At 35.6% G+C, this 27,618-nt stretch overlaps 1 protein-coding gene across 1 annotated transcript in view; it reads left to right on the top strand.

Annotated features, from left to right (window-relative positions):
* The window catches only part of CSMD1 (CUB and Sushi multiple domains 1), a 1,056,389-nt gene that overhangs the window by 192,569 nt on the left and 836,202 nt on the right, over positions 1 to 27,618 (top strand). Inside the window, exon 2 of the mRNA XM_050972940.1 lies at positions 20,225 to 20,441. Within this exon, the coding sequence (XP_050828897.1) occupies positions 20,225 to 20,441 (217 nt within the window). The remainder of the gene's footprint in view (positions 1 to 20,224; positions 20,442 to 27,618) is intronic.

The following is a 27,618-nucleotide window of genomic DNA, read 5'->3' on the forward strand; positions in this document are numbered from 1 at the left end:
TCTTAATGCCTAACTGTAGTATATGGTACTGGAAATATAATTTATTAAGCCATTTATTTTTGAAGTCAATTACAATGTAATCCTAAAAGTCCAAAGAGAAGATTTGAAAAGCCTATAGAGCTATTTTACATGGGCAAACCATTTTAAAAAGGCAGTTTCTGTTTCCAACATAGTCTTGAAAATTTGTGTGTGCAATGTATATATATATGCACACACACATATATATACTATATTTATATGTATATATACACTATATGTAGAAATTCATACATTTTTAGCATGTTTACTACTGCTTCTATTAAAAAAGTTGCTGAGAACTTACCTCAGTTGCTGCAGCTATGGTATGCCTTCACAGGGTTGAAGCCAAGAGGTATAGCTGCTTCTTCTTTTAAAGATTATAGACTAGGAAAAAACCAGTACTTTAAAATACAATTAATGCAGACTTTCAGCTTCTCCCATCAAAGAAGAAGTCTCTGCTTAATTCATTAGACTAATGCTAATAATATTTTTTTTTTATTCTCAGCATTAAAGAATATCTACTTATATATACACTTGTCTAGAAGGAAGTCTCATAAATGTGTTTTATATTTACGTACATGAAAGAGATTTAAAATTATAAAGTTTGAATTAAACATATTTCTTTTGCTTTAAATTAAGCACATTACTGCTGGTTTTCCAGCAAATAAAGATTTGTAAGGATTTCTCTTTCAATTTTAATGTACTTAGCAATCAATTTTGTCTCTGTAATTTAGGAAAATAATAACTAATCTTTGGGTGCTAATTCCTTTTGATAGAATGCTTACAATTTCTGGTAAGAAAATGATCTATAGAATATTGTTGTCAGGGTTTATATTTTAGATAAAATTAATTCATTGCATAAATTTCACAGAGCCCACAGAAGTACTAAAAGGTTTTTCAACAGTAATGGGTCAATTCCATGCTCAAATTGAGCATAAGAGGTTACCTAGAGGGAGGATTAGAATGAATTGTTTTTTCTAAGTTTGATGCGCAGTTAAATGTTAGTATTGTTAAGTTGGAAAGGTGGGGTGGTACTTAGCATCTCATCAGGTAACCACATAAGAGTTAGACATCTAGTCTGATCTCAGTTTATTAAAAAGACAATGGAGAATGACATTCATAGGTGATTCATATCTTTGCAAAGTTTATATCTAAGATAAAATTGAATGATTCACACTTCTAAAATTCTCAACTATCTCTAAAATGGGAGACTGATGACTAGTTGAGATTACATGACTAATTTTGGGTGGTTAAAGTTAAGTGAGAGTAGTCCTGTCCACAATGATTTTACATATAAGCATAATCTGACATTTACAAGACTTCTAGAACACTGTGCTGCTGAGTTCAGATTAGGAATCAAGTTTGTGCCAGAGTTGTGTGTTTATAAATCACCACCACTCAGTGAAGTTGGAAGAAAGTTCTCCAAACCAATAATGGGAAAAATAAAACATGTAGAACAGATCTACATTGAGGAAGGCGTTAACAAATTGTTGTAGGATGTGGTCAGCTGGCCTGATAGCTGTTTAAATTGCAGATGGAAGAGGATTGAAGTAATTTTGAAGCAATATCTTTATGTTGCAGATGAAGAAGAAATTGTGGTTGCAGATTAAATGATACATGATAAAGGGAAAACATTGCTCATGGGAGAGTCTGAATTTTGTGGGTTATAACAGGGTTGTTAAGTTTTAAATGAGACTTTTTATATCTTCATATTGCATATTTGTACATGTTCTATTTTCATTAGAAAACCAAACAGAAACAAATCAAAAGCAAAAACCTGACATAATTTAGTCTCTACAGTAAAGAGAGAGAAGGACTACAGAGAAGGACTTGGGGTACTGGTGGGTGCAAAACTGGACTTGAGTTGACCACGTGCAGCCTTGAAAATCAACCATTTCCTGGTCTGAAGCAAGAGAACAGTGAGCAGTGGGTTGAGGAAGGTGATGCTGCTCCTATGACACCCCACCTGAGCTGCATCCAGCACTGGGGTCCTCAGCACAGAACACAGACCTGTCAGAGCAGGTCCAGAGAAGGGCCACAGAAATTATTTCAGGGCTGGAGCACCTCTTCTAGGAAGACAGGCTGAGAATGGTTGTGGTTGCTCAGCTTGAAGAAGGCTCTGGAGAGAATTTATTGTGGCTTTAAGTCTTCTTGAAGTAGGATTATTAAAAGGAGAAAGACTTTTGCCCAGAGCTTGTAGTGACAGGAAAAGGGCCAATGGTTTTAAATTGAAAGATGGTGGATGTAATGGAAGAAATCTTTTATGATGGGAGTGGTGACGCAGTAGAACAGGCTTCCCAGGCAAGCTGTGACTGCCCCATCACCAGAAGTATTCAAGATTTGATGGGATTTTGAGCAGCCAAGTAGAGGGTGTCCCTGTCTATGAAGGATGAGTGGGCCAGGTGGCCTTTCTGGCCCAAACCATTCTGCCAAATTAAACTTGTGTTTAATTGTCAAAGGAGTTATTGCCTTCATAGTTTTCCTCTAGCATAAGATTGTGAAAACCATGAGGTCTGCATAATTGAGAAGCTTTGGTCAGCTAGACCTCATATAGTTTTTCAGGCAGTTGCCTAAACTCTATAGGGGAAGCAGAATTTTTGCATACTTTTCCATAACATTTAATGAATGCTACATTCCTGGCAGATTTCTCTTTGTGGGGAAATTTCCGTCCTTCTTTAGAGGATAAATGTAAAAAGTCTACTTGCATAAATTTTCTATCATAGTAAATATTAGAATTAGGAAATATGAAGTAGCAAAATTGTAATGACTTAACTGAAAGTTCCAGATTTTATTTTCTATTACCTGCTAATTTTTAAGCAGCTTATTTGTGTGCAGAGGAAGAAACATGTTTTTTTAGGAGAGAACAATATTAACATTGAACTGGAGAATGTTTACAAAGTAAGAGAAGTGGTTAAGAAATAGAAAGAGACTGGATGTGAAAGAGAAGATTTAAAAAGTATGAATATGTGATAAAACAACTAAGGAAGCATAACTAAAGAAGCACCATCTATGATTATATTTTTTTTGGTTTTATTTTTTAATGGGATTAAGGCATATATTTATGATTTTTCTCAGACTTTTAAAAACAAAGCCCCAAAACCTAAAACAAATCTTTTGCCTTTCTTTGTCACAGCCTTTGCCTATGGATCTATTTTTTTGTCCCACCTATTCTAGCCTAGTGTTTCTTATTTTTTCCCATTCTACAAGTGGAGGGTGCCTGTGTGTGTGTGTGTGTGTGTGTGTGTGTGTGTGTGTGTGTGTGTGTGTTTGTGTAGCACTCATGCACACTATGGTGGTTTTTGGGAAAACAGCCCCTCTTCCTCTCTGGGATGCCATTCATCTCTCCAGTCCAAAGAAACTGGAAGCATGCAGCTCCCACCCATTGTACATCTGGGCTTGGATACACACTACTAATGTGTGAGGATGAGGGAAACACACTCACTGTTCAGTCCCAGAAACCACATGGAGCCTCAGCAAGCTTCCTGAGGAAGGACTCAGTGGAGATGTTGTCTGTTCTAAAACTAGAATTCAGATTCAAAATATGTTGTCATAACTGACACTGGTTGAACTATATTTTCATACAGGTAGCAGAGACATACAGTGACTTCATCCTACAAGAACATTCTAACACAGAAAAGATACTCTTTTCCTCTAGTTTGATTTTTTTTTTCTGAAGTAGATCTAGATAAAGAACTAGCTATTATATTAGAATACCCAAAAGAAATAATAAATTTTAATATTTGTTGAGGAATTGGGAGAAAATAGCCTTAAAACATGTCATGCCATTCTTCTAAGAAATGGTGCAATTAAAAAAAATAATGGACACCAGCATTAACTGCAATACAAAAATGTCATCACTGTATTTATCCTTGATGAATACTGCATGATCTCAAATCAAAATATTTGTATGAATAGAATTTCATTGAAAAAAGCTTTTATTTGCAACTGGTTTAAGTGCTAAATAGCACCAAAAAAAAAACCTTTATGCTAGCAGAAAAATTCACCAGGCAGATAGTAAGAACATAGAACTGTTATCCTGGAGAGGAGATCAGGATCTTCTCACTTGAAATATTCAACAATACTCCAACTGAAAAAAGTCAAAACTCTGCATGTACTAAAGTTTTCTTTATTTACAGTTTGAAATTAAAACAGCTTTGTTACAAATTAAACAGATTATTAACTCTTATATATAGGCTAAATCTGCAGGAATGAATCACCATCCCCTGCCTCTTACTTTACTGATTCACCCAGTTCTGTTAATTGCAACCATCTCTTTTGTTTACTGTTCTGTGCAAATATTTTTATCTTTGTAAGAGGTGAGCTCCTGTCTCTACTTCGGGCATATGTGGGTTTCACAGTTCTGACCACACATCTTGTGTACAGCTTAAGGAAAATCTGTCTGCTAAGGATCAAAATTAGCTTTGTTCAAATACTTTGTCAATCATTTCAGTCAGTACCATTTTGGAAAGGTAAATATTTTCAAGAAGGCTATATGTGAAAACAGTGGTCTCATAGAGTTTTTGGGTCAAGGAATATCTTCCCACCATGCAAACCTCATATTTCAAGGGTTCAGACACATTTTCCCACTTTGATATCTAATTAATTCACAACTTTCTTAATTGGCTGATTGAAGAGCTGACCTGTAGTACCAAAAATGTTAGTTTTTTTATGAGTAGAATGTGTGATTTTTGTCTTCATTATTCATAAAACCTTTTGTCTTTGTGGAGAAAGATTTTCAGAAAAATTACTGTGGCGTGTAAAATATTTTTGTGGCCTTCTGTAACTTACTGATAGTCCAGCTAGTCCAGCAAAAAAAATATCTCATTCTCATGTGAACGCCATATCCCAAAAGAAGTTTCCAATGTTGTTGTACAACTTATAGTGTCTGTAAATGCATCAAGATGGCATATTTGGAAGATTCAGTACAAATTAGGCAGAGTATTGCAAACTAAGCAATGATGTTTAGTGAACAGGATCTGTGAAAATCAAGGACCAAACTGTTATATTCCTACAAGCTATTGTTCCTTCCTCATAAATTATTGCTCAGTATAGTCTCATGGTGGCAGTCTAATCCATGTGCATTCCTTTCCTTGCATCCTACTGAGACAAACAATAATAAAAATGTTTTACACAAATATTAGGCCTGCCAGAGCTCACATAGTATGAATGCTTAATGAGAAACTGGAAAATCCTCTTTGCTATAAATGTGTGGGTTATGAAATTCAGTAATAGCTACTAATGTTATTAATATTGATCAGCTACTATAACTATTGATCAACCTGGCTATTAATAATGCTTCTTTTCATTTTGAAAAAAAAAGGCAAAGATTTTACAAAGAAAAGGGAACAATGTAAATAGCTCTGTAAATATTTTCCATGAAGGCAATAAAAGCGAAGGGTAAGAATGGCATATATTCTCCTCAATATTGTGCAGCTTGTTAGAGCCTTTCAATGAGGAAGAGAACCAAAGTGTTAAAACATAAAACTTAATTTTGGATGTTATTCAGAATCTTACATGGAAAGCCTTTGATGCTTGGAGGTCTTTTCCTCCTCAGTGATACCTCCCACTTGGTAGGGCTGAACAAAATCCAGAGTCTGGTGCATTTTAGATATCAGTGACTAATAGCAGATGTCTAGAAAAACTAAGAATGTAAGCATATTTTTAAAGATACTTCTAGGTCTGTGTGTCTGAGAGACTTGCTAAGCCAGAGATTTATGTTTCCTTTTAAAATGATCTTAATGTATCTTCCATTATTTTTTTTTTTGCTAATTTCCCTTTTGCTAATCTAACTGCTTGCTAGTTGAAATGAGTTCCACTGTTCATTTATACGCTAGGTGAAAAATATATCTCCTTTTGGTTTTGAACTTATCAGCAGAAGAAGTGTTTTGAGGAGTTAAAACAGAAATTAAAAACAGGACAGAAAAATACTTTTTCTTACCCTGTCATGCCATGGACCTCTCCCACCTTTGCACTCAGCAGTCATTTTTGCTGACTAGAAAATCAGTCTATTTAGGCTCCCTGTGCAGAACCTATTTCTTGCTTTTAAGCATCCTTGTAATTCCTGTTTACACCTTTTCTGATAAGATAGTGGGTTTGAACTTTTGTACATACTGCAGATTAGGCAGTAAACTTAAGGAGGGCTTAAGGAGTTCTCATTTTTCCTCTAATAATTTTAAGTATTCTGCTGACTTTTGACTCTCATGGTTTCATGAACAAATTACTCCAACAGTCCAGCTACTTCATGATGGCTCCCCTGAGTTCTAATGGGTAGCTTGGAACTCATTGCTATGCATGCAAAATTCAGATGGCCTTGGACACAGTACCTGTGCCAAAATGGAATTTCTCAGTATTACAGTCTCCCTGCTGCTTTTCACATAGCAAAAGCAAGTGAAATTACAGCTAAATTCAGTATCTATTCAATCCATCATGCAACTAAACAGACAAATAATGTGGAAAAAGGCTTAACAAAAGCAGTAAACAGACCTCTTCCCTGCACTTGCTTTGATTACTAGTCATGTATACAGGGGTTTGTCTCAGAAGCATAGAAGTAGCGAGGTAATTGGTAGAGTATCATTAAGAAGATCAGATTAGAAAGTAAATAATAAAATATCATTGCCAAAAAAGCATTTGAAAATGGAAGGAAGGCAGGAAGGAAGGAATGAAGCAGATAGAATCATTGTATGAGTTGCAAATTCAACTAGTGTTACAGCTGATCTGATGTGATGTACCTGGTGAAGACATGCCAGCTTGTATCAACTGAAAATCCACAGAGTGTGACACAAAGACAGCTGGCTTAAAGAGGGCAGAAGATAAATAACCGAGATAAGTCAAAGAAATTTAATAGTAAACCTGTTTGTTGAAGATTTTTTAATGAATAGCCCAAATTGAGGGAAATGGCGGGGGGGGGGGGTGTCTTGTTCTTCAAGTACTGTAATTTTGTGGTAATTCTTTTATGTGTGACCTTTGATGTTCTGTTTTCTGGCTCTAGTTGTTTTCATAGCCTACAGAATAAACACTTCATAAATGTAAACATGGGAAAATACTTATGTCGAATGACAGGGATTGCAAGCACTATTTGCTTAATTTTTTAATAATTTTATATAAAATAGGTGTGGTATTTCATGACCAGATTTTGTTTATAAACTATGCAATGCTGTGAATCTTAAATTTGTTTTGAAAATACACTAATACTTCAGATTTTTTTTCTGTGAAATTGTAAGAACATTTTTTGTATGAACTGAATGATTGCCACTCGTGACCACACCTTGACTTACACAACTTCAGGTGTAGGTTGCCATGACAGAAAGATGATGTTATGGTTGCAGCTAAAGCAAATAATCAATTTAAATAGTCAATAATATAGCTGAAGCATCACACAACCTTTTGTGTGTCCTGCAAGCCATTGTGGACAACTTAATTTCAGAATTTCTACCACAGGATTCATATGTTCAGTGTTTTTCACCTGGGTAGGATCATGTTCCTCCCTGAATAAGGAAAGTTGTAGATAGAAGGGTGAACTGGGAGTCAGGGGGGGTAAGGGCATGACAGATGTGAGCACTTTCAGGCTTTCAAGAGTAAATCATTCAGCTGAAGTTTAATAACTATTACAGTGCTCATTGAATTCATAATGTAAAGTTACTTGTTTAAAAATTGTGGAGTTGACAGTGCTTTTTATTCTTAGGGACAAGAATCTTCTAACTAATTAGAACTTGTTTTATGTTATCTGCTAATTTACTATTCACCTCAGTTAACATAAACAGCAGTTTTCAAATCACTGCTGTTTTTCTGTGCCTGTTTATGTTTTGTAATAGAAATGTGCCTGTCAGGTGAGATGTGAGACAGAATGACATAATGCAGACTGATGTAACATAAGTGAAAGCCAATATTTTAGATTCTTATCCTGCTCTTGTTGAGGGCCATGTGCAGTCTCCCAAAGGTATGTGCACTTCTGAGCCATTGCAAAACCTTCCCATTTGGATTTTCTTCTTCTAGAAGCAGGACAGATATGTAAATTATTAGAGTCTGTCTTTACAAAGTAGATTCTTCTGCCACTAGGGTCTGTGGATTCCTTGGCATTGACTTCAGTGGGTGTATGATAACACCCCTGGACACTTCCATAGTCAGATTAACTGTGCTACTGTTCAGAAAGGCTGGGATCTGAGGACCAATGCCTTACACCCCTCATCACCCCCATACCTCAACTATTTTATTTAAAGTCAGGTGACTTGATTATCACAAACATCAAAGCCACTAATTCTAGGCCTAGAGAAAGAAGACAAAATGTTGTATTGGTACATTGTCTAGAAAATTGTTTGCACTAGAATAAGTGTGGAACCATAAAGGTGTCTCCCGTGAGTGGTAAATTAAAAATATTCTAGAGAATCTCCATATCATTTTGTGGAAGCACTGCCTATGGACATTAGAATAGCTCACAGCTCTGAGAGCAGTTCTGCACCACAGACACAGCCCTGACATGGCAGATCAGCCTACATTTCACCCACCCTGGCACAACCAGCTTCAGCAGTGCCAACATGGATATCATCTACTTGCTGTGCTGCTCCTGGCTCTGCATTTCCTGTCAGTCACAGGGGCTCCTGAGGATGAGTCAGTGATGCAGACAGCTTTTTTCTTTTGTACATTATTGCACATAGAATGAGCATAATAAGGTTTTGCTGGTAATATTCTTGCAAAGAGTAGATTTCTTCTGTGTATTTAAATTATGCCTTAATCAAGGATTTAAAATCCATTTGAGAAATTGAGTTCAGGACTAGTCCCTGAAATAGTGCTTGAGTGTTGTGATGTAGACACATTATGTGGGGGCACAGGCTGCATGAAAAGCCTGAAATAGGTTCAGTTGCTTCAATTTCATATCATTTACCTCTAATCAATTGAATATTTAGGTGATTTTTTCAATTTCAACAGGATCCATCAAATTCCATTATAAAATTTTGTATTATATAGTTGGAGTGTTGTGCTGTTAGGTGAAGTAATTTAATTGTGTAATATCATAAACATATTTTTGAATCTTTATAGTTTCAGTTTGTGCTATCATCTAAGTCTCTTAGTTTATTTGAATTCTGCTTTTATTTCTGTTACATATTTGAATCATTTGCATGGGCTTATGGTGTTTAATGAGTGAACAGCCATACTACATATATATATATATATATATATATATATATATATATATACACAATTTATTATATCTATTCAGCTGTACCTTACAGCCAATGCTGATTGCATTTTTTCTTACAGTTCACAACATTTTCTTAGAGTTCACAATATTGCTATTTACAAATATAAATAATTTCTTGAGATTTACACAGTGGAAAACCTAAGACTGAAACATTCTATTTCATATGGGAGAAGTAAAACTAGATCTTGTGGTGAAACAGAAAGATATCTAATTCCCTCCCTCATTTTACTCCAGTATCAGCTGGGGGCACCAAATCAGACTAGCAGCATTTTGGCACCATTTTGAAATAATGTAGATAAGGCCAAAGGATTGGAGCAATGATGAATCAGACCTACAGTTACTCATTCAGTTGTGAATGTTATTGATGCTGCAAGATGGTGGTTAACTGCTCCAGTCTGAAATAGCTGTGCATTAATCTTAGCTACTGACATCGTGACTCAGGCACAGCAGCTGCACCACCCTTCATGCCATCCCATTGCCCCACTAAAATAAGAAATTAATACTGTGTAACCATATAAGTACAATACAAAACATAAGGTACTAAATTTCCTGTGATTAAGATTATTAGGAAACATCATTTCGGTTTCATTCATTAATGTCTCACTCAGCTGTATTTTGAATTTATAACTTCAAGGGACTTCATGTATGCTGCATCATTCCAACTTTGGTGATGGTAATGAAAGTCACAGATTACATGTTTTGTGTGTGTAAATTTCTGTTTTATGCCTGCATGTGTTGCCCCTTTACCTATGTTTTGATTATGTTTAACTTTGCTAATGCTGCAATACTGCACTCTGCTACAATGTTAATTGTTTATTCTTTTTTCTTGTATATGCATTGCTTAGTGCAAATATTCTGCTTTGTATAAAATTCACATCTAAATCAGAAGCACAATTATGTGTTTAGAAATAACGCACCTGTCCAGAAGAATGTTTCCTGATTTCTTGCAATAGATCCATAAAATATAATTTTTAATGTTGGGGATAAAATTCTTCCTGCAAAATGTGCTTTTATTAACAAAGTGATGGTTTTAACATTAAACCCTAATGTAACGTCATCTGATCTTTCCAAATTAAATTCTAAAAATAAGTCTTCCATCTTTGAAAATGAAAATTCTCTAATGACTATTGAAAAATTTATTGTCACTCATTCTTTTCCTCATTATGACTTAGCCATTTAATTTAGAAGATAGTATTTGTCCTTCTCAGTTGATGTCAGCTGACTCCACTATGTTTTAAATGCAAATAAAGGATGTATTCAAGGAACAGGCATTACAAATATGGAATCTTTTCTGGACTGGTTATATGTGGACAATGGAAAAAAATTCTGGAAAGCCTTCTGGATAACAGAAGTAGTGCACAAAGTAATAACTTTCAAGGAAGAGAAAGTAGTTAATGCAGATGATGTTCATGGAGCAGTTGCAATGAGACAAAGGGATTTTTCCTGGTCTTCTGAACTGGGCCTTTTGACACTAAGTTCTTTAGTAGTAAACTGAACTACTTAAACTATGATACACTTTTCAGCTTCATGGTGTAGGCATCCTGTGACAAAGATTATAAACAGAAAAGCCTCTGTAAGATCCTGGCATGTGAGCAAGGCTGTCAGTGAAGTGGTCTGGGAAAGTGGCATCAATAAAAGGCATCAATAAAAAAATGAAAGTCAAGGTGACAATGCTGAAGTGATCAGATTTGGTACAGACAATTATCCTGTATGTTCCAGGAGTCTGGCAGAAGAGAGGTAAAGAAATCCTCAGAGTAGTTTGCCTACAGCTGTGTTGCTCTTGTTCCAGTGAAGCTCAGAAGAACCCTCCTTTTATTGTTGGAGTATTTCACAAACAATGAAATAAGCACTTTCCCTTTATCTACCTGAGCTGTACAATGCTCTCTAATTCTTCCAGCTGTTGCTAAGCAACTGTAACAGTGATGTTTACCTAAAGCCTCAACTTATTTTACTTTATCTTAGAAAAGTAGAAAAATAAAATCCAGCTTGATCTCAGTGGTCTCCTTTTGCAGAATGAGTTTGCATCTATGAAGAATAGTCTTTTTTCAAGGGTACTAAATCTACACTTAGCTCAGAATTTTAAAATATAGGGTCTTAGTCTCTGAAAAATAACTTTTTCAACACTACCTTCTACATTTTTCAAATTTGGTATAGGATTTGCATTGCTTTCCTCTCTTTTTGATGCATTTTCTTTCCTTCATTTTGATGAATCTGTGAATTCAAAGGAGGAAAGATGAGTGTGCAAAGATATTTGCTTTACTGGGATAAAATATATATTTTCAAAGGAAAAGGGATAAACCAACTTCATATAATCTAGCTGCTTTTAATTAAGAGCTTATTGCTGTGTCAGAAGGAAGCACTGTCAAGCTATAGCCTTGAAAGAGTTATTATGGTCTCAGTATTTTTTTGCCTCTACTGAGCAGTGGCACTGAGTTGATAGTGTTATACACCGGATTTTCTTTTTTTAAGTATTAAAAGTCTTTATTAAAAAATGTATTTCCAACAGAGATAATATTGTCCTATATTTTATTTCCCCATTAACCCTTGTGAATACTGATTTATTGGTCTTTTTGGGCAACCCAGTATTAAAAAGAGAACATGAAATACCTTTTTCTCAATTTGTAATGGCAACATAATCCAGTTTATTTATAGTATACATTTTAGCTTTTAGAATTTCATTAATTTAAAAACTTTCACATACCAGCAATTAAGATGTTTTGCTCTGGGGCACAGCCAAGCTAGCATTGTGGCAGAACTGTTTCTGAATTTCTTGCAGAATAGTAATAATAATCTTTAACCTTTAGGAAAATTTAATTTCAGTTGAATTCTGGATAAAGACTTAAGTATGCATAGGAAGTGGTCCAAAAGCTAGTGCTATTCATAGTACTAATCTGAGACTTTAAAGACACCAGCTTGTAGTTTCATCAGCACAATCAATGAACATATATCCTGTGCTAGAAGGTCTGAATTTAAAATGTTTTATAGATTGATGAAGTTCCAGTCACCTTGTGAATGTCTGCATCAGAATTTAAGATTATTACATGCATTCAAGCATCTCATGTGAGAGGGACTTCGTGAAGGTCCTAGATTGGTCACAGCCAAAAATTGCAGGGTTTGAATAGAACTGTATTTAAAAGAAATCCATCTCAGTTTTTTAATTTAGCTGCCATTTCCCCTCTTTTTTTTACCTTTAGTGCCAAGCTACAGAATATTTAATGATTCAGAAGCAGCTGATAGTGTTCTTGAATCCAGCAGCCAACAGAGGTGAGGCTGCCCCATCTCCTTCCCAGACGCAGGCAGTGACGAGGCTGAGCAGCTTTTCCCAGTGCAGAACACAGGAATACACCTCTTACACATGTGCACAGCTGGCTGCATGGATGAACAGAGTCAGACACGCTCACATGAGCTCAGGCAGCACCACTGGCCTCGCTTGATTCCACAACTCTGCCCGGGGACAGCTCTGTTCCACTTACCCACCCACAAGTACAATTCCCCTGGGCTGCAGTAGTCACCCAGCCAAGGATCTTGTCCTTGAAGAAACCTTCCTGTGTTCCTCTTCTTGTGCCCTGCTAATCATCACATCTGTCCAGAGGTTCACCAGCACCCACACACTCCTACACCTGCCCTGGCTCCTGGTGCTGCCCTGCAGGTCCCATCTGGGGCTGGCACCAGCTGTCACTCACTGAGGTCTCCCCAGTCCCTGGCCCCCAGACATTAATTATTTCAGATCAAATAATTATGAAAAAAATCTCTTGAAACTATTTTTGCCTGTCTTGCAAAAACATGAGTAAATTTACACTGTTCCCATTTCACATTGGGCTAGGACTGCCTTGAGTATGTTTAAATATCTGAAGTGCTAAAGCCTTGTGGTACCAGTTCTCCCTGAGGCTGGAAAGTGATTGCAGGCACAGCAAGAGGACTCTGGTGTGGGGCAGGTGCCCTCTTTGTGAGATCTCTGTGCTGGGGGATGCTCTAAGTGTGCCAGTAAAGATGATGGCTTGCTTGTGAATAAATCTTCAATGGTGCCTAAATTAAAAGGATCTTAGTACTATCTGATTTGATTAATCAGAAAGTGCCTCCTAATGGAAGTGTTATGAGGTTTTTTATAGATTTTCAAAGGACACTTGAAGAAGCTACATGCTCTTTAAAACAGTCCTCAAAGAACAGAGCTTTTGCTTCTCTGGCCATTTGAAATTTCTCTTCCTGACTGAAGTTATTTAGGAAACAGCAGTTTACTGAGAAGTAAGATGGTCAGAAGGTGCCTTGAGGTTAAACTAATGAAGAAGAAGTGATGAAGGCCCAGTGCAGAGCACAGCCAACTGATGGTAGGGGCTGCAGGGCCTGCAGGTGTAAGTGAGGGTTGGAAGTGCTGGCAGATTACAAAGTGCTCTGGAGAAGAGAAAATGCAAAGAGAGAATATAAAAGCATAAGCTAAAGGAAAAAGAGATGGTTGAAATGAGGTGTGCAAACACCTGTTCACATCTTACAGCTCTCTACTGCTCCCCTGTCTCAACTGATAGCAGCAACAATTTAAATCTGTAGTTATCTGTTGTAGTTCAACAGGAAATCTTGTTTCTTCTATGTGTACATACCACATCTTTGCACTAACAGGAACATTCGGTTTTTTATATTTTTTTTATAAAGTCATATTTAAGAAGCTGTTGCTGTCATGCACTTTTCTGCTCAAAGTCTTTTAAGTTGTGGCTAACACTGCAGTAACAAAGTTCTGCAATTGTGCACATGTCTGAATTAAAGAAGTCAAAATTTCAGGTACTCTGGGGCCATGAGATGGGTGTCTGAATTTGCTGTGAAGGAGGGAGGATTTAAAATCTTTGAAGGCTCTAAGTATCAACTCCTATAATTAAGGCCTCACAAATAAGAATAGGGGAGACATGATGGGATTCATCCTGTTATATATCCAAAGCAAGTGGTCAGTGATGTATTGTGCCAGAGGGAGATAATCCCAAGGTAAGATGAGTGAAAGCAGTGAGATCCCAATAAGATTTAGGGGCTGCTGGGCCCTCTTTGAAGGTTTTTCTGGAAATAAAATAATAGTGTCCTGGAGCGTTGCATGCCAGCACTGTAAAACTAAAAATTACTCCTCTTTTGAACACAGGTGGAGCAAGTACCCTGCAAGACATTCTTGCTGGGACAATAATTAACAACATAAAAACAAGATTAGAGAAGACAGCAAAAAATATATATGCTTTGTAATTGCCATGCCTGAACTGTTGTCTGTGGAAAATTCCTCAATACCTCTGTTTAAAGTCAAAAATTTGGTAGAACAGGTTATGGAACAAACAGAAAAAATAAACAGTAATGTCACGAGCACCATGTATTACCCAGAGTTTAAGAGACAATCTAGGAAAAAAAAATTGTTGTACAGCAAAAGTAATCTCCAGCTTCAATTCACCTTTCATGTCCATATTGAAAAGGGACTGAGAGGTGTTAAGGTATAAAGGCTGGAATGCCAGAAATTTGTGTAAGAAAACTCTATTAAGGAAAAAAAAATGATTGATGCATGATTAAATGTGACATATGGATGAAAAAGTTTAAAACTATATGCTTTTCAAACCTACTGGAGTTCTCTGAATGAGTCAGCCTGATTGTGGACAAAGGTCATCAGAATTCCAGACGATATTGAACAAGGCTCCCCAGTAACAGCTGTAAAGGAAATAAATCATGTGGGGCCTAAGAAATTTGTACATTGCTGAAAGGTTGGATAAAAGTTGTGCCTTAGGAGAAAACAGGTTTTTTTTTACAAAGGAAGGAATCACCATGGCCTCCCAAAGAAATCTGTGCTGGCATGTGTCTTCAGTACATTCGTAGTGAAGTGACTGCGATGATAGGAAGTGATGAGTTAATGGAAATGAGGAGCAACTGTGAAGAATTAGAAAATATAGCCTTATGTGATCAAGTAAGGGGATATTGGAGTAGATAAAATTCAGAGTAGACAAATGTGATGTAATGTACATAATAATAAACCGTAGGAAATCTAATAAATTACATTTTTCTATGTAAAATGATAGGGTATAGCCTCACCGTGATTCCAGAGAAAATAAATCTTAGTCACATAAAATTTCCAGCTACTCCATAGAAAAGAAAACATGAAATTAGTGGGAAAAGAAGGAAAAGAATTAAAATTATTACTGTATAAATGATGTATACACATTTTGAATATTACAAGAAGTTTTGGAATCCCTGTCTCATGCAGGGTATGACATAGCATCAAAATGGTGATAAAATCACTTAGGTGCAAAGAACAACAATATGAAATGGAACTTTTGAACTTGGAAATAAAAGAGGATGGAACATGATGAAGGTCAGTGAGATACTAAGTTGCATAGAAAGCATAGGAAAAGATCATCTGTATGTTCTCTTTTCATGAATAAACTTACTAGGGTGTCAAATGAACCTAACAGATGGTAATGCTGAACAAACACAGAAAAGGTTTTATTTTAGGTTTTAAGATTTCCTCTACAATACCTGAAAGACTCTACAAGTCAGTATAGAGGATGAGTAAGAGATGAGTTTATAAAGAACTATAATATCGAGGACAATTTAACAGAAAGTCAAGGGTACTGGAGTGTCTTCCTTGGAAGAAATTCCTGAGATGCTGCTCATGAATGGGAGGGATATTTTTTTGTCAAAGTCCTCCCTCCTTTGACTTGCTGTTGGAGAAAAGGTTCTGAGCAGAATGAGCCTTTGATCTGTCTGAGTGAAGCTGTTCTACTTATTAAACTTACTAATACAACAAATTCATATAAGAAACTATTTCAAGGAATGAGGAAGGTCCAATCTTGCTAGACATATTTTCTCAGTCTCTGTAGCTGCAGAATGGAAGGTGCTATAGTCATAAGAATATACATGACTTCATTTTCATTATCATGATTGATCAAAATATCTTTAGCAGCACTGACTTTACTAGAGTTAGTTTTGATGCATTTTATAGTTTTCTTGTTCAAAATACATGTATTCTGCAAAATTTCCTAAATATTATTATAATAATATGTGTATGTATGCATATGTATTAGTCTCCCACAGATTATCTTATGAATTACATGAGAAGTACACCTTTTTGCATTTTTTTTTTTTGTAGAATCATTTGAAACTTGAAACAAACAAACAAAAAGAAGTCAATGTATATGGTAAACAGGGTGGGAAGCATGTCCAGGGGGAGTATGTGATTAGTAAACCTAAAGGTCCAGGAAATTAAAACTCTGATTTTTTAGGAAGTTTTTTAAATTTTTCTTTTGGAAGTTTGTTCAAAATCTTACAGCAATTCAGTATTAAAATTATACTGATTCCCAGTGATTCTACCACCCATATGACACCAGTATTTAGGGCAAAATTGCAGTGTTTTCTTTTCTCCATTCACTCTCACTTAAGGCTCACAACTGAGAAATATTAAGCTTGAGCAGGTGCAAAAGGACTGGTACAGACCATGCCAAGTAACTTTGAAAAAAAGAATAACACTGTTTATTCACTTTATATATTATCACTTTAAATAGTTTTCAACTACAACCCATGAGCATCAGTTTTCTTAAAATACACTTTTTGTATCATAAGGTAAAAAATATCTGTCCAGAAATATCTTCTTACAGACAGCATATGACAGAAAAATAAAAATAACTGCATAGTTTATACTCATATAAACAATTATGTGGTATCATACAAACAATTACAGTCTAATACACCTTTGGTATTAAAATAAATCAGTGTACTCCTGTTGTACTCAATCAGTGACTGCACGTCTTGTGAAAAGTGGCAAAATTTACTTTATTTTTTGAAACAAAGGCCAAAAATAAAGTGAAATGTAGGAATAAACCTTTTTGGGGTATAATCAGTCTACATTCAGCCCAGTAGAACTACTTAATCGCTGCTGATATTTTTAACATTTTCCTGTTGATGTGTTTGTTTTCTTTACTTTGATGATTCTTCTCTTAAAATCCACATAAGAAACAAAACATTTTTAGCTAATCTCATCAATGTATTTTCACTGGTCTGTGGTATCTCTGCAATCAGAAACTGCATTATTTTTTGTGGCATATTGGATGCTCCACTCTTATCTAATTTACTGCTGTCATCCCAAGTCTCTTTGTTCCTGTTCTCCAAGTACATCCTCCAACTGAATCTCTCTTAAGCGGTTTGATGCTGAATTTTACTCCTTTGAAGAGCTGTAATATTTGAGAGTTCTGAAGGTTTTAGACTTGCACTTGACAAAATAGGTATCATACAGATAGCAGCTGGCTTTTTTTTCCCCTGCATTCTGCTCTGTTAACATGCTTGTATCTTAACTAGGCAGGGGCAGACCTAGAAGATGTGTTTTTTTCGGGTCTGTATAGCTCTTAGAACCTCTTTCTGGATTGCTTACTCAGAAGCAAAATCTTCCTTGAAATTGTGTGTGTGCAGCAATGAATTTTCTGGGAGTTAAATGTGTACAAAATTTCTCCTTGGAGTTTTACTTGTTTTTTTACTGAACACTAAGTAAACAAGTATATATTTTTATATGCAAATAAAACAAAGAACAAACCTTAATAGCATTTCACAGTAAGAATTTTTCTTTCTGATTCTCCTTTGCCCTAAGTTTTTTTGGGTACAAGGTGAATAGGCAATATTTGTAGGACTAGTTTCAGACCCTGTGTATGACTAGTTTCAGAACTGGAGGAATATATATATAGGAGAGTAAAAACAAAGTGGAGAAAAAAATGTGTCTGGGTTGTATGAAATGTTAAAGTTAAACAGTGGTAAAACATTTTGTGCCTTATTCCCCATTAGAGTCTGTTTATCTTCCAAAATAATAATGCACAATAACCTGTATCTACACATAGGAGTACAAAACATCTTCTGGAATAAAACTGGGAGTAATCAATGGCTGTTGACAGCTTCTGCAAGTAGGTAACAAGCATCTGTGTAAGAAAGCTGCTAAGTGATGGCCATGTGGGGGATGTCAGGGTTCACTTAGCACCCCAGCAATATGATTTTAAGAATTAAGGTTAATAAAGTTTATATTATAAACTTTATAACAATATAACTATAAAGTTACTAAAGCTTAAAAATAAAGGTTAATAAAGTTTTACTTTAAGCCAGGTCTAGAGTTCCCAAAGAGATTGGGGACATAATTTGTTTGTCTCCACGGATTTCAGAAATGAAGTTAATACACTGCATTTACATATGCAGTTACACATGGTGTACTGCATTCTTTATAAACCAGAATTAAAAATTTCTGCTCCTGAAATGGGGTTCTGTCTTTGACAGATTTTAGATGAATTGCTAAGGTGCACTCCTTTTTCAGTGCAAACCTTTCACACCCAAGTGGTAGGAAGGCTGCTGTGCAGCACAGCTTGCAAGGGGTGCTTACTGAAACCAGTGCTGGAGACATGAAGTAGCTGGCTAGAGTAACAGGGTGGTGGGCTGTCACTGTAATTTTCCTTTTCTGTTTTCAGAACATCAGCTCTGCAGTAATTAAATGATTTTAAATTGTTTGTGGCATTTGTATGACATTTCCCCTGTGGTTGTAGGAAGAAGGAAGCAATGCATCTGCAAGTGTCGGCAAGCATGCTGATATAATTTTTAGTGAGCAGTACATAACTGAAACACTCATGCTAAGTTCATGGTGTAAGAGGTTCCTTCTCTGAAAATGTTTGATGATAAAGATGTCTTATTAAATTGAATCAAATGATAGGTAAACCAGAGAAGATTTTTATTTTAAAAGTTTCCTGAATCACCACAGCCTTTTTATCTCTTCATTACATTTTTTACATTTAAAATTTAGTAAAAAATGTTTACTAGTAAGTTCTTCAGTTTTAGGACCGAATCCCTTTTATTAAATCCATGTCTTTAAGATTTAGAAACTTCCAACAAAAATTCAACAGCACTTCTCTGAAAGATTCAGTGTGAGAGACCCACTGCTGGGAAGTTATTAGCTAGTCAGAAATTCTCTTCTGGTTTAGGTGTAACAACAAAATATGGGATTTCACTTGTTCTGAACTGCTTAAAGTGCATATAATAATCCAAAATTGGCAGTCCACAGAATGTCCTTATATTTTTCTCTGTTCAAGTATTTCATTAATGCTTCTTTCCAGCTCAGAGTCAGTACAGCTGTTGTGTGGGGAAATAAAATTCAAGTAGGAAACTAGCAACAGTGTGCACTGTAAGTCAAGGTTTCTTGCTGAGGACTTCCCGTTTATGAGCTATCATGCCCTCACAAAGTCCGTAGGATATACAAACCAGACATAAAAGCCTGTTGAGTAAGCTCTTAGTGTTATTTTCTAAGAATCAATGAAAAAAAAAACCAAACCCAACTCAACCCAACCCAAACAAAAAAAGCCAATCAAAATAAAAAAGTAACCCCACAAAAAAACCAAAACCAGAACAAAACACCAACCAACCAACCAAACAAACAAAAAATAAACCCCAAACCTCCCAAAAACACATTATCAAAAAGACCAAAACCCCCTACTTTTCTTCTCAGAAAACACATGGAACAAATACTATACCACAGAAATTTTGCTGTGTTTTCAAAGTGTAGAAATCTTGATTAGTTACAGCACAAAATGTATTAAATGTGTCTACATTTTGCTCTTCATGTTAAAGTAGGTTTCAGAGCATCAGAAACTCTGTTATTTTAGTACTTTATAGAAACTTTTTAAATGGCATTTGCCAAAAAGTTTTGAACACTCTCTTGCTATTAGAACTGTCAGTCTGTTGAATTTATGGCATTAAAGCTAATGCTAAAATTTCACATTTGAATGAATAAGTCATACATTGTTAATACTACAGAACCTTAAATAATGATTCACTGCATAAAAAGATGTTGAGTGTCTTAGAAAATCCAGCTATGAGGGTTTTAATCTGAAGGGAAGAATGGTATAAATGCAATTTTATGTGCTGTTTGTAATGTAGAAAAAATATTTTAAAAATAAGTTTACATATAGGTACTTATGTAAGAATATTTACCGAGTGAGGGAAAAGACAACCAACTGCAAATTTTCCTTTCTTCTTTTTCAGGTCAGAACTGTGGAGGCTTAGTACAGGGACCAAATGGTACTATAGAAAGCCCTGGATTTCCTCATGGTTACCCAAATTATGCCAACTGCACATGGATCATTATCACAGGAGAGCGTAACAGGATACAATTGTCATTTCATACTTTTGCCCTCGAGGAAGATTTTGATATTTTGTCAATTTACGATGGACAACCACAGCAAGGCAATTTAAAAGTGAGGTAAGGTCCCTTTTTTCTCTCCCAATTTCTTTCTGTTGGTCTGTCTCTTTACCTCTCTTTCTCTCTCCTGAGTAACTGATCTGATGATATGTTAGAACATATATTGGTTCATCCCCAGCCAAGGGGACAGAAGTGCTCCAAGATCTCCTGGAGAAAGATGTTAATCCAAATTTCAGACTTTTGTGGCCCTGGCTTGTGTATCAGTAACATCAGCTGTACTTAAAATTTACATAGTCCAAGGTCAGTTTTTGTGAAGGCCCTGAGCACAGAAGTATTCCACGTTTCAGTATTTTTTAAATTTTTTTCTGCTGGTGGAATTCAGGTTTTGCCAAGAGTCCCTTTCTTGAAGTCACCAGTCACCAATTTTTGAAAGAATTCTTACTGAGATGAGTTCAGCCATAAATTGTTTGACATTGCCAAAATTGAAATTCTTGTCCATTAAGCAGTTAGGGATCTTTAAAGGTCAGAAACTGGTGTGTCTTATCTTTCCAAATACCACTGACGTCATAAAGAGGCTTTATGGAAGCTTTTTGATTTGAAGCTTTTCACAACCTCAGGTTTTGAAACATTAATTCCATTGGTGTCTTGTTGTAAATTCCTCAGTCATTTGCTGGATCTGGACTGCAGAGCTGGAAAGCAAACAGTGCTTTCAGCGCTGCTCTGTCATTTTCTATTCAGGCATGAGATTTATTGAGTACTGTAAAACACTGCTGTCAGTTCTGTTGTCTGATTACCCTTTTATATGCTGCTGATTTATACTATAGTGCTCAAACAAATGTGGGAGCATCACCAATTTGTTCTGCATTTTAGTGGGTATCATCACTGGATATTTTTGACAGGAACAATGTTCTGATTGATTGTTTACTCAGTTCAAAAAGTTCTGAAAACTTTGGAAGGTAGTACACAGCTACCAATGATTTAGATGCTCAGTGTGAGCTTCATTTACAGTACTTAACTGACCTTTAGTACTTATATCACCTATAAAAAGAAAAAATAATTATTTTTCTATCAAATGCTTTTATTAGCATTATCTTACATGCCTGCATGTTTTGTACTAATCTCAGTAGAAAATAATTTAGGGAAGATCACCAATAAAGCAGATAATTTATTTCTCATTGCTTGGATTTGCCATCAGTTACCGTCTCAAATGGCACTATGAAGAAAAAAGCATTTGTTGGCTTTGCAGCATGCAGAGATTAGCACAGCAGAATTTGAATGACAGGTTTCTATTGACTTCTCATATTCTATGTCATACCCTTCGTTTTACAAAGAGCATTCACAGGTGTACCTCTCTGCAGTTATGCATTTCAAGACAATTCTTTTGGCAAATATTGGAAAATTATAGTATTGGTCTTTTAGCTGACAGCATGCAGATGCAAGAGAGCATCTTGTAAGTTGTGCTTCAGGGCATGCAATTCTTTTTTCCCCATATTTAAAATATTCCACTACATTTTGGGTAATCGTGTTTCTTTAGCCATGTTGCCAAATCTGGACCTCTTTCTTAAAAATAGCTGTGTATCTACATCACCACCACAAACTATAACAATTAAGTAATGCTGTCTCCATATTTTGTGTAGTATTTTTTCAGCTGCTACAGCAAAATTGAGTCAAAAGAGTAAAAATGAATAGTATGTTCAACTTTATTTTGCTGCCTGAAGAACATTTCAGTATTCTCAATATGCACCAGGATACTTCCACTACTTATTGATTGTAAAATTAAAAAAAAAAAAAATAGAAACACATATAAAGTATATTGAAATGATTAGGCAAAGGATGGTTTAGGCCAATAGTGGGGAGGAAGAAAAGCAAAACAGGGGTTCATTACATGTATATGAACTTTGGTTAGTGCATTATTAAAGCATATACTGGTTTAAGGGATAAATTACACCTAGTGGTAATCACAGGCTTTTGTAAGCTATAGGGTTGTTGAGAATTAATGTATTAGTGGGAATAGAGTAAACAGAAGATAAGGTACTAACAAGCACTATTTTGCATCCTCCTATTTTTCTAGAGAAAAATCCAACTAGCATTCTGAAATTCTGTGTAATTCTGAGACATGTGACCTAAAATTGTCCTTAAAAGATTGCTACAGTGGATTTTTTTTTATCATTGTAAAGATCATAGAATAAAACCCAAGATTTTACACACACTATATCATTTATATAGAGATATATGTGGTGTGTATATTTATATCCATATAAATACATTTCATCCAGGACCACAACACAGGGTGGGATTTATCCATCTGGAGGGCAGCTCTGTGGAAAGGGACCTGGGGGTCCTGGTGGGCAGCAAGCTCACTGTGAGCGAGCAGTGTGCTGCTCCTGCAAAGAAAGCCAGCAGGGTGCTGGGCTCATCAGCAACAGCATCACCAGCAGAGATGAACAAGTCATTGTCCCACTCTGCTCAGGGCTTGTCAGGCCACACCTGGAACACTGTGTTCAGTTCTGCTCCCACTATACAAAAAGATGTAGAAAGGCTGGAGAGAGTCCAGAGAAAGGCCACAAAGATGATCAGTGCCTGGGAAATTGCCATTTAAGGAAAGACTGAGAGGGCTTGATCAGCCTAGGGAAGTAGAGACCTTCTCACCATGCTCCAGTACTGAAAGGGTGGCTACAAAGAAAATGGAGACTCCTTTTTTTGCAAGGAGTTGCATGGAAAAATCCGGGGGTATAGGGTACAAGTCTGGGTAGACTGCAAATGGACACTCAAAGAAATTATTTCACAAAGAAAAGCATCAGCCACTGGCAAAATCTCCCCAGGGAAGTGGTGGATTCCCTGGTATTGGCTGCTTTTAAGATTCAGCTGGACAGGGTGCTGGACCATTTCAGTTAGACTGCTTTTGCCAAGAAAGTTTGGACCAAACAATTCTTGAGGATCCTTCCCACCTGGAATTCTAGGATGATGATTTTGTAATATATAAAATAAGAAGTTTTAAGTCTACTGGCACCTGTTATGACAATGCTTTGTTGCATAATGTAGTCTTAATTCTACAGAAAAACAAGACATTAGATAATTGATTTCACCATATATTAGAACCAAAACAAATATTTCCCTTCTTTATTATTGAAAGACACTTACATTAAACAAAAAGATTGCTTTATCAGTTGATGGGGGAAGATTTTAAATTATAGATACATTCTAACTGAACTGAGAAAAGGTGCAAAATATGTTCTTGATTTGCATTTTATATTCTAAGGAAATTTTCCTTTTCTATAAGCAGTTAATTTTCAGCATGTAGAACAAATACAAATGAAGCAGATATGCAAGTGGGGTACACTGGGACAACAGTTATTCAGATGTGTTCCTTGTGGATGATTTCCTTATGTAAGATTTATATTCAATAATTTAGTGTAATCCAGGAGCTAGCAAATATTTATTCTGAGGTTTTTTCTTTGTCATATATATCAGATAAAATAGTGAATGGCTATATTTTTAAACAGAAAGGAGAAATATATCAACAAGACATAGAGACATAGGTCAGCCCTGAAGAGGCTGAGCATAAAGGCAGATGGGAACTGACAAAGTGACCTATTGACAGCCAATGGATACATTACCTGCCACAGACAAGTGAATTGCAAACAGACATCTTTAGAGTTTAGAGATTTCAAAACTCATTTCAGGGTTGGTTGCAATACCCATTTTCTGCATCTGAAAAATGCTCATTCATTTAAGCATAACTCTTGTTACAATTTATTTTTCTATATGCAGAATTCCTGAATAGGGGATTCATGGAGAGATGTAGGGAAACCATAACAGGAAAGAATAAACAGAAAAGCACCTCTGTTGCTGAAGGGAAGTGGGGTGGGGTGTAAGCTGGATGTTAAGACACAGAACTATGAATTTTACAAATGTGGTGAACTGAGACTTTGTATGTGCAATTGCCTCCATCTCATTTTGTACCAACTGTACCATAAAGGGTACATTTTTTTTCCTATGTCAAATGTAGGTAAATGCTGTAATCTCTGTGTTACAATGTCTCTCAGTCAAAGTTATTCTTTCAGTATCTCACACTTAGTTTACCTAAGAGTTAGTTGCAGACCTGTGTGATAAAGTTTGAAAAAATTTTTTTCAGATGTTTCCCGACAGTCCTAGAAAACTTTCAGTCTTAAAAAACTTTTAATAATAGATTCCAAACAATTTGGTTTTCTTTCACACAGCAAAGCTAGTAATTATATTATATACACTAATGAGAAGACACACACATGCAGCTGTGAATTTTTTTACTGTGTGTATGCACATCTGTCAGTTGTTTTAGACAAACATAATATATATTCTTTGGAAAGTGATTTTAAAATTTCTACTTCCCTTCATGGCTTCTCCAGCCTTCCAAGCATTATTCACTTTACTGCAGCCTAAATAATAGGAGAATAGATTCTTCTTGTTATTACTCATATCAGTTGAAATAAACAGTTCTGTTTTAATGGAGCAGTTCTGTTTTAATGCATATGATGAAAGTTGCTAATGTAATGTAATAAAATACAGCTAACCAAAAATTTTCTGACAAGAATATATAAAATGTGTGCTTAATAGCAATATATTCCCTCTGCTTTCTTGAATCATGCAACAATAATAAGAATTAAATATTAATTATTCACAGTATTCACTTTTCCCTGTCTCCAGCAAGCAATAAACCATATGTATATTCTGTACAACATAATCCAAGCATAGAGGTAAAATTTGAAGTCTAAGCTCTCACTTGCTATCAAATCTTTTACCTTAACAAGCCATGATTTATCACGTATGTAACATTTTAAATTTTTGTTTGTTTTTGTTCTGTTTCTTTGTTGTTCATTTTTTGATTGTTTCTTCAGAAACCATTTCTGTCTTCCATCTCTCCAGGGTCAAGAGAACAGTGAAGCAATGATGGGGTGATTGACTTTTCTACAGAATTGCTGACACTGCAGCAGCAAGAGCTTTGTGCAGTTTAAAGTTCTTATTTATTTTCTCTTTCCCCACAGAAAATGACATATGTGATTTTTTCTAACCTTTTTATTGCACATCATTTCCTACAAAGTATAGAAGACTTTTGTGTGTGTGAGCTGGTGGCTGTGGCTGTGAAGAAAAGAGTATAGGTTCCTAGAGTAGCATTTTTCCAGCTGAAGCTTACCTAGAACACAGCACAAAGTAACAGGCTAATATTCAAATTTTTAAAACAAGATTATTGAATAATTTCAGCTGAATATTCTGGTACTTCATTTATCTGTAGGAAAAGGCAAGCTATTACTGTATATTGTACAATTATTACTGAGTTCCTGCCGGGACACATGCCCATCAATGAGTACTGTTCCCCTTTTTATATTAATCATAGAATCACAGAAAAAATTACAGAATGGCTTGGGTTGGAAGAAACATAAAAGATCACCTATTTCCAAGCCTCTGCAGTGGGCAGGTTCATCTTCCACAAGATCAGGTTGTTCAAAGCCCCATCCAAACTGAGCTTGAATACTACAAGGAGTAGTGCACACACAGCCTCCCTGGACAACCTGTTCCAGTGCCTCAAAACCCTCTTGAGGAATGAATTTAACATATTTAACATCTAATTTCCTAATGTCTAATCTAGAGCTTCCCTCTTTCACTTCAAAACCACTGCACATTATCCTGTCCCTCTTTCCTGTATAAAAATCCCTCTTCCTCCTTTTTATAAGTCCTTTTTCTTCTTCCCTTGAAGTACTGGAGCTGCACTGAGGTCTGCCCAAAGCCTTCTCCCAGGTGAACAACCTCAGCTCTCTCAGACTGTCTTCATAGGAGAGGTGCTCCAACTTTCTGATTATCTTTGTGGCACTTCTTTAAATCAGAATTTTTTGTGGTTTTTCACCTATTAATGTATTAGGAAGAGGAAACCTTTGTAGTACAGGGCTAAAATGTGATTCATTATACATTGCATAGCTGTTCAAGGAAAGAAATCAAGTTATGATCTGATCACCTTAATGCTGACAATTTCTGCCAACGTGAAAAGAGAATGTAATGGAGGGAAAAATAATTTATGTGTGCAATACTGGCAGGTTCAAACTCATGTTTGAAGTGGTTTTGGGTCTGTTTTTTTTTTCTCACATGTGGATAAAAGGTAAAATACCTATTTCCAAAATTTTAGCTTCCCAATTCAAAATCATAAGCTTTCTAATTTTGTTGGCCAGCCTACATGCTAAAAAGATTTAGAAGAAGTTGCATTAAATATAAAGTCAAATAAGGACTTTTACTAGCAAACTAATTATTCACCAATTAAGACATACATAGGACATAATTATTACAGGTTTTAGGTTGATACTAAATGATGGTCAACTAAGAAAGATTTTTTTTTTCCCCTCCAAAACCATGGAACTCCTACCTAAAAAAATCAATTTCACATTTAAGGAACTATTATTTCTTGGGGGAAAAAAAATAGATTCATTCATTCAAGAAGGCAAATCAGTGCTTGAATGTACACTGTAATCTTCATCATCAGTTATTTAAAGCTTTTTTTAATGTAGTTGTAAAAGTCAGCATGATAAGATGCATGTGAAACTCACCATAGTGAAAAAGTGAAATTATATCTGTGCTCAATTTCTTTTTCCTCTTGGATGTAGATCTCTTTTTTTCATCTGACACTGGCCATAGTACATATTCAAAAAACATATAGGTGTTGCTTCTTTGCCTCTTCCATACTTTTGAAACTGAGCCTCTATAAGTGTCAGCTGTGGTTTGATGCATTTGGATGTAGTACTGTACTATCAAAACTATTACAAGTAAGGATTTAGAAGATGGGACCAGGGATATGGTTCTAAAACAAACAATTTTACAACTAAACAGGTGATAAAAATAATTCAATTACTGGTTGTAAAAGGAATTTTTATTCTTAAATTCTTTAATTTTTGAGAGTGGGGACAATTGTTGCCCTTTATTTTCTTCCATCTAAACATATATTGCATGTACGGAGTGCATAAAGCAGTTTTTTATTAGTATTTCTGCATCTTCTTTTATGTTAAAAAGATAAGTCTGTTTTATTTTAAATTATATATGTTGAATTGACATGATTATGTATGAAAGCCCTGCTGATCAGCATTCCTAAGTACTGTGTATACAATAATTATTGCAATGTTCTTGGTCAGACATCAGTCACTTCCCTTTGCTTATATTCTGACTGCAAACTAATAATTAAATTACAGCCATTACAAAATTTTAAGCTGGAATCCACAAT

This window comes from Serinus canaria, chromosome 3, assembly GCF_022539315.1.
Source record: "Serinus canaria isolate serCan28SL12 chromosome 3, serCan2020, whole genome shotgun sequence".
Lineage (NCBI taxonomy): Eukaryota > Metazoa > Chordata > Aves > Passeriformes > Fringillidae > Serinus > Serinus canaria.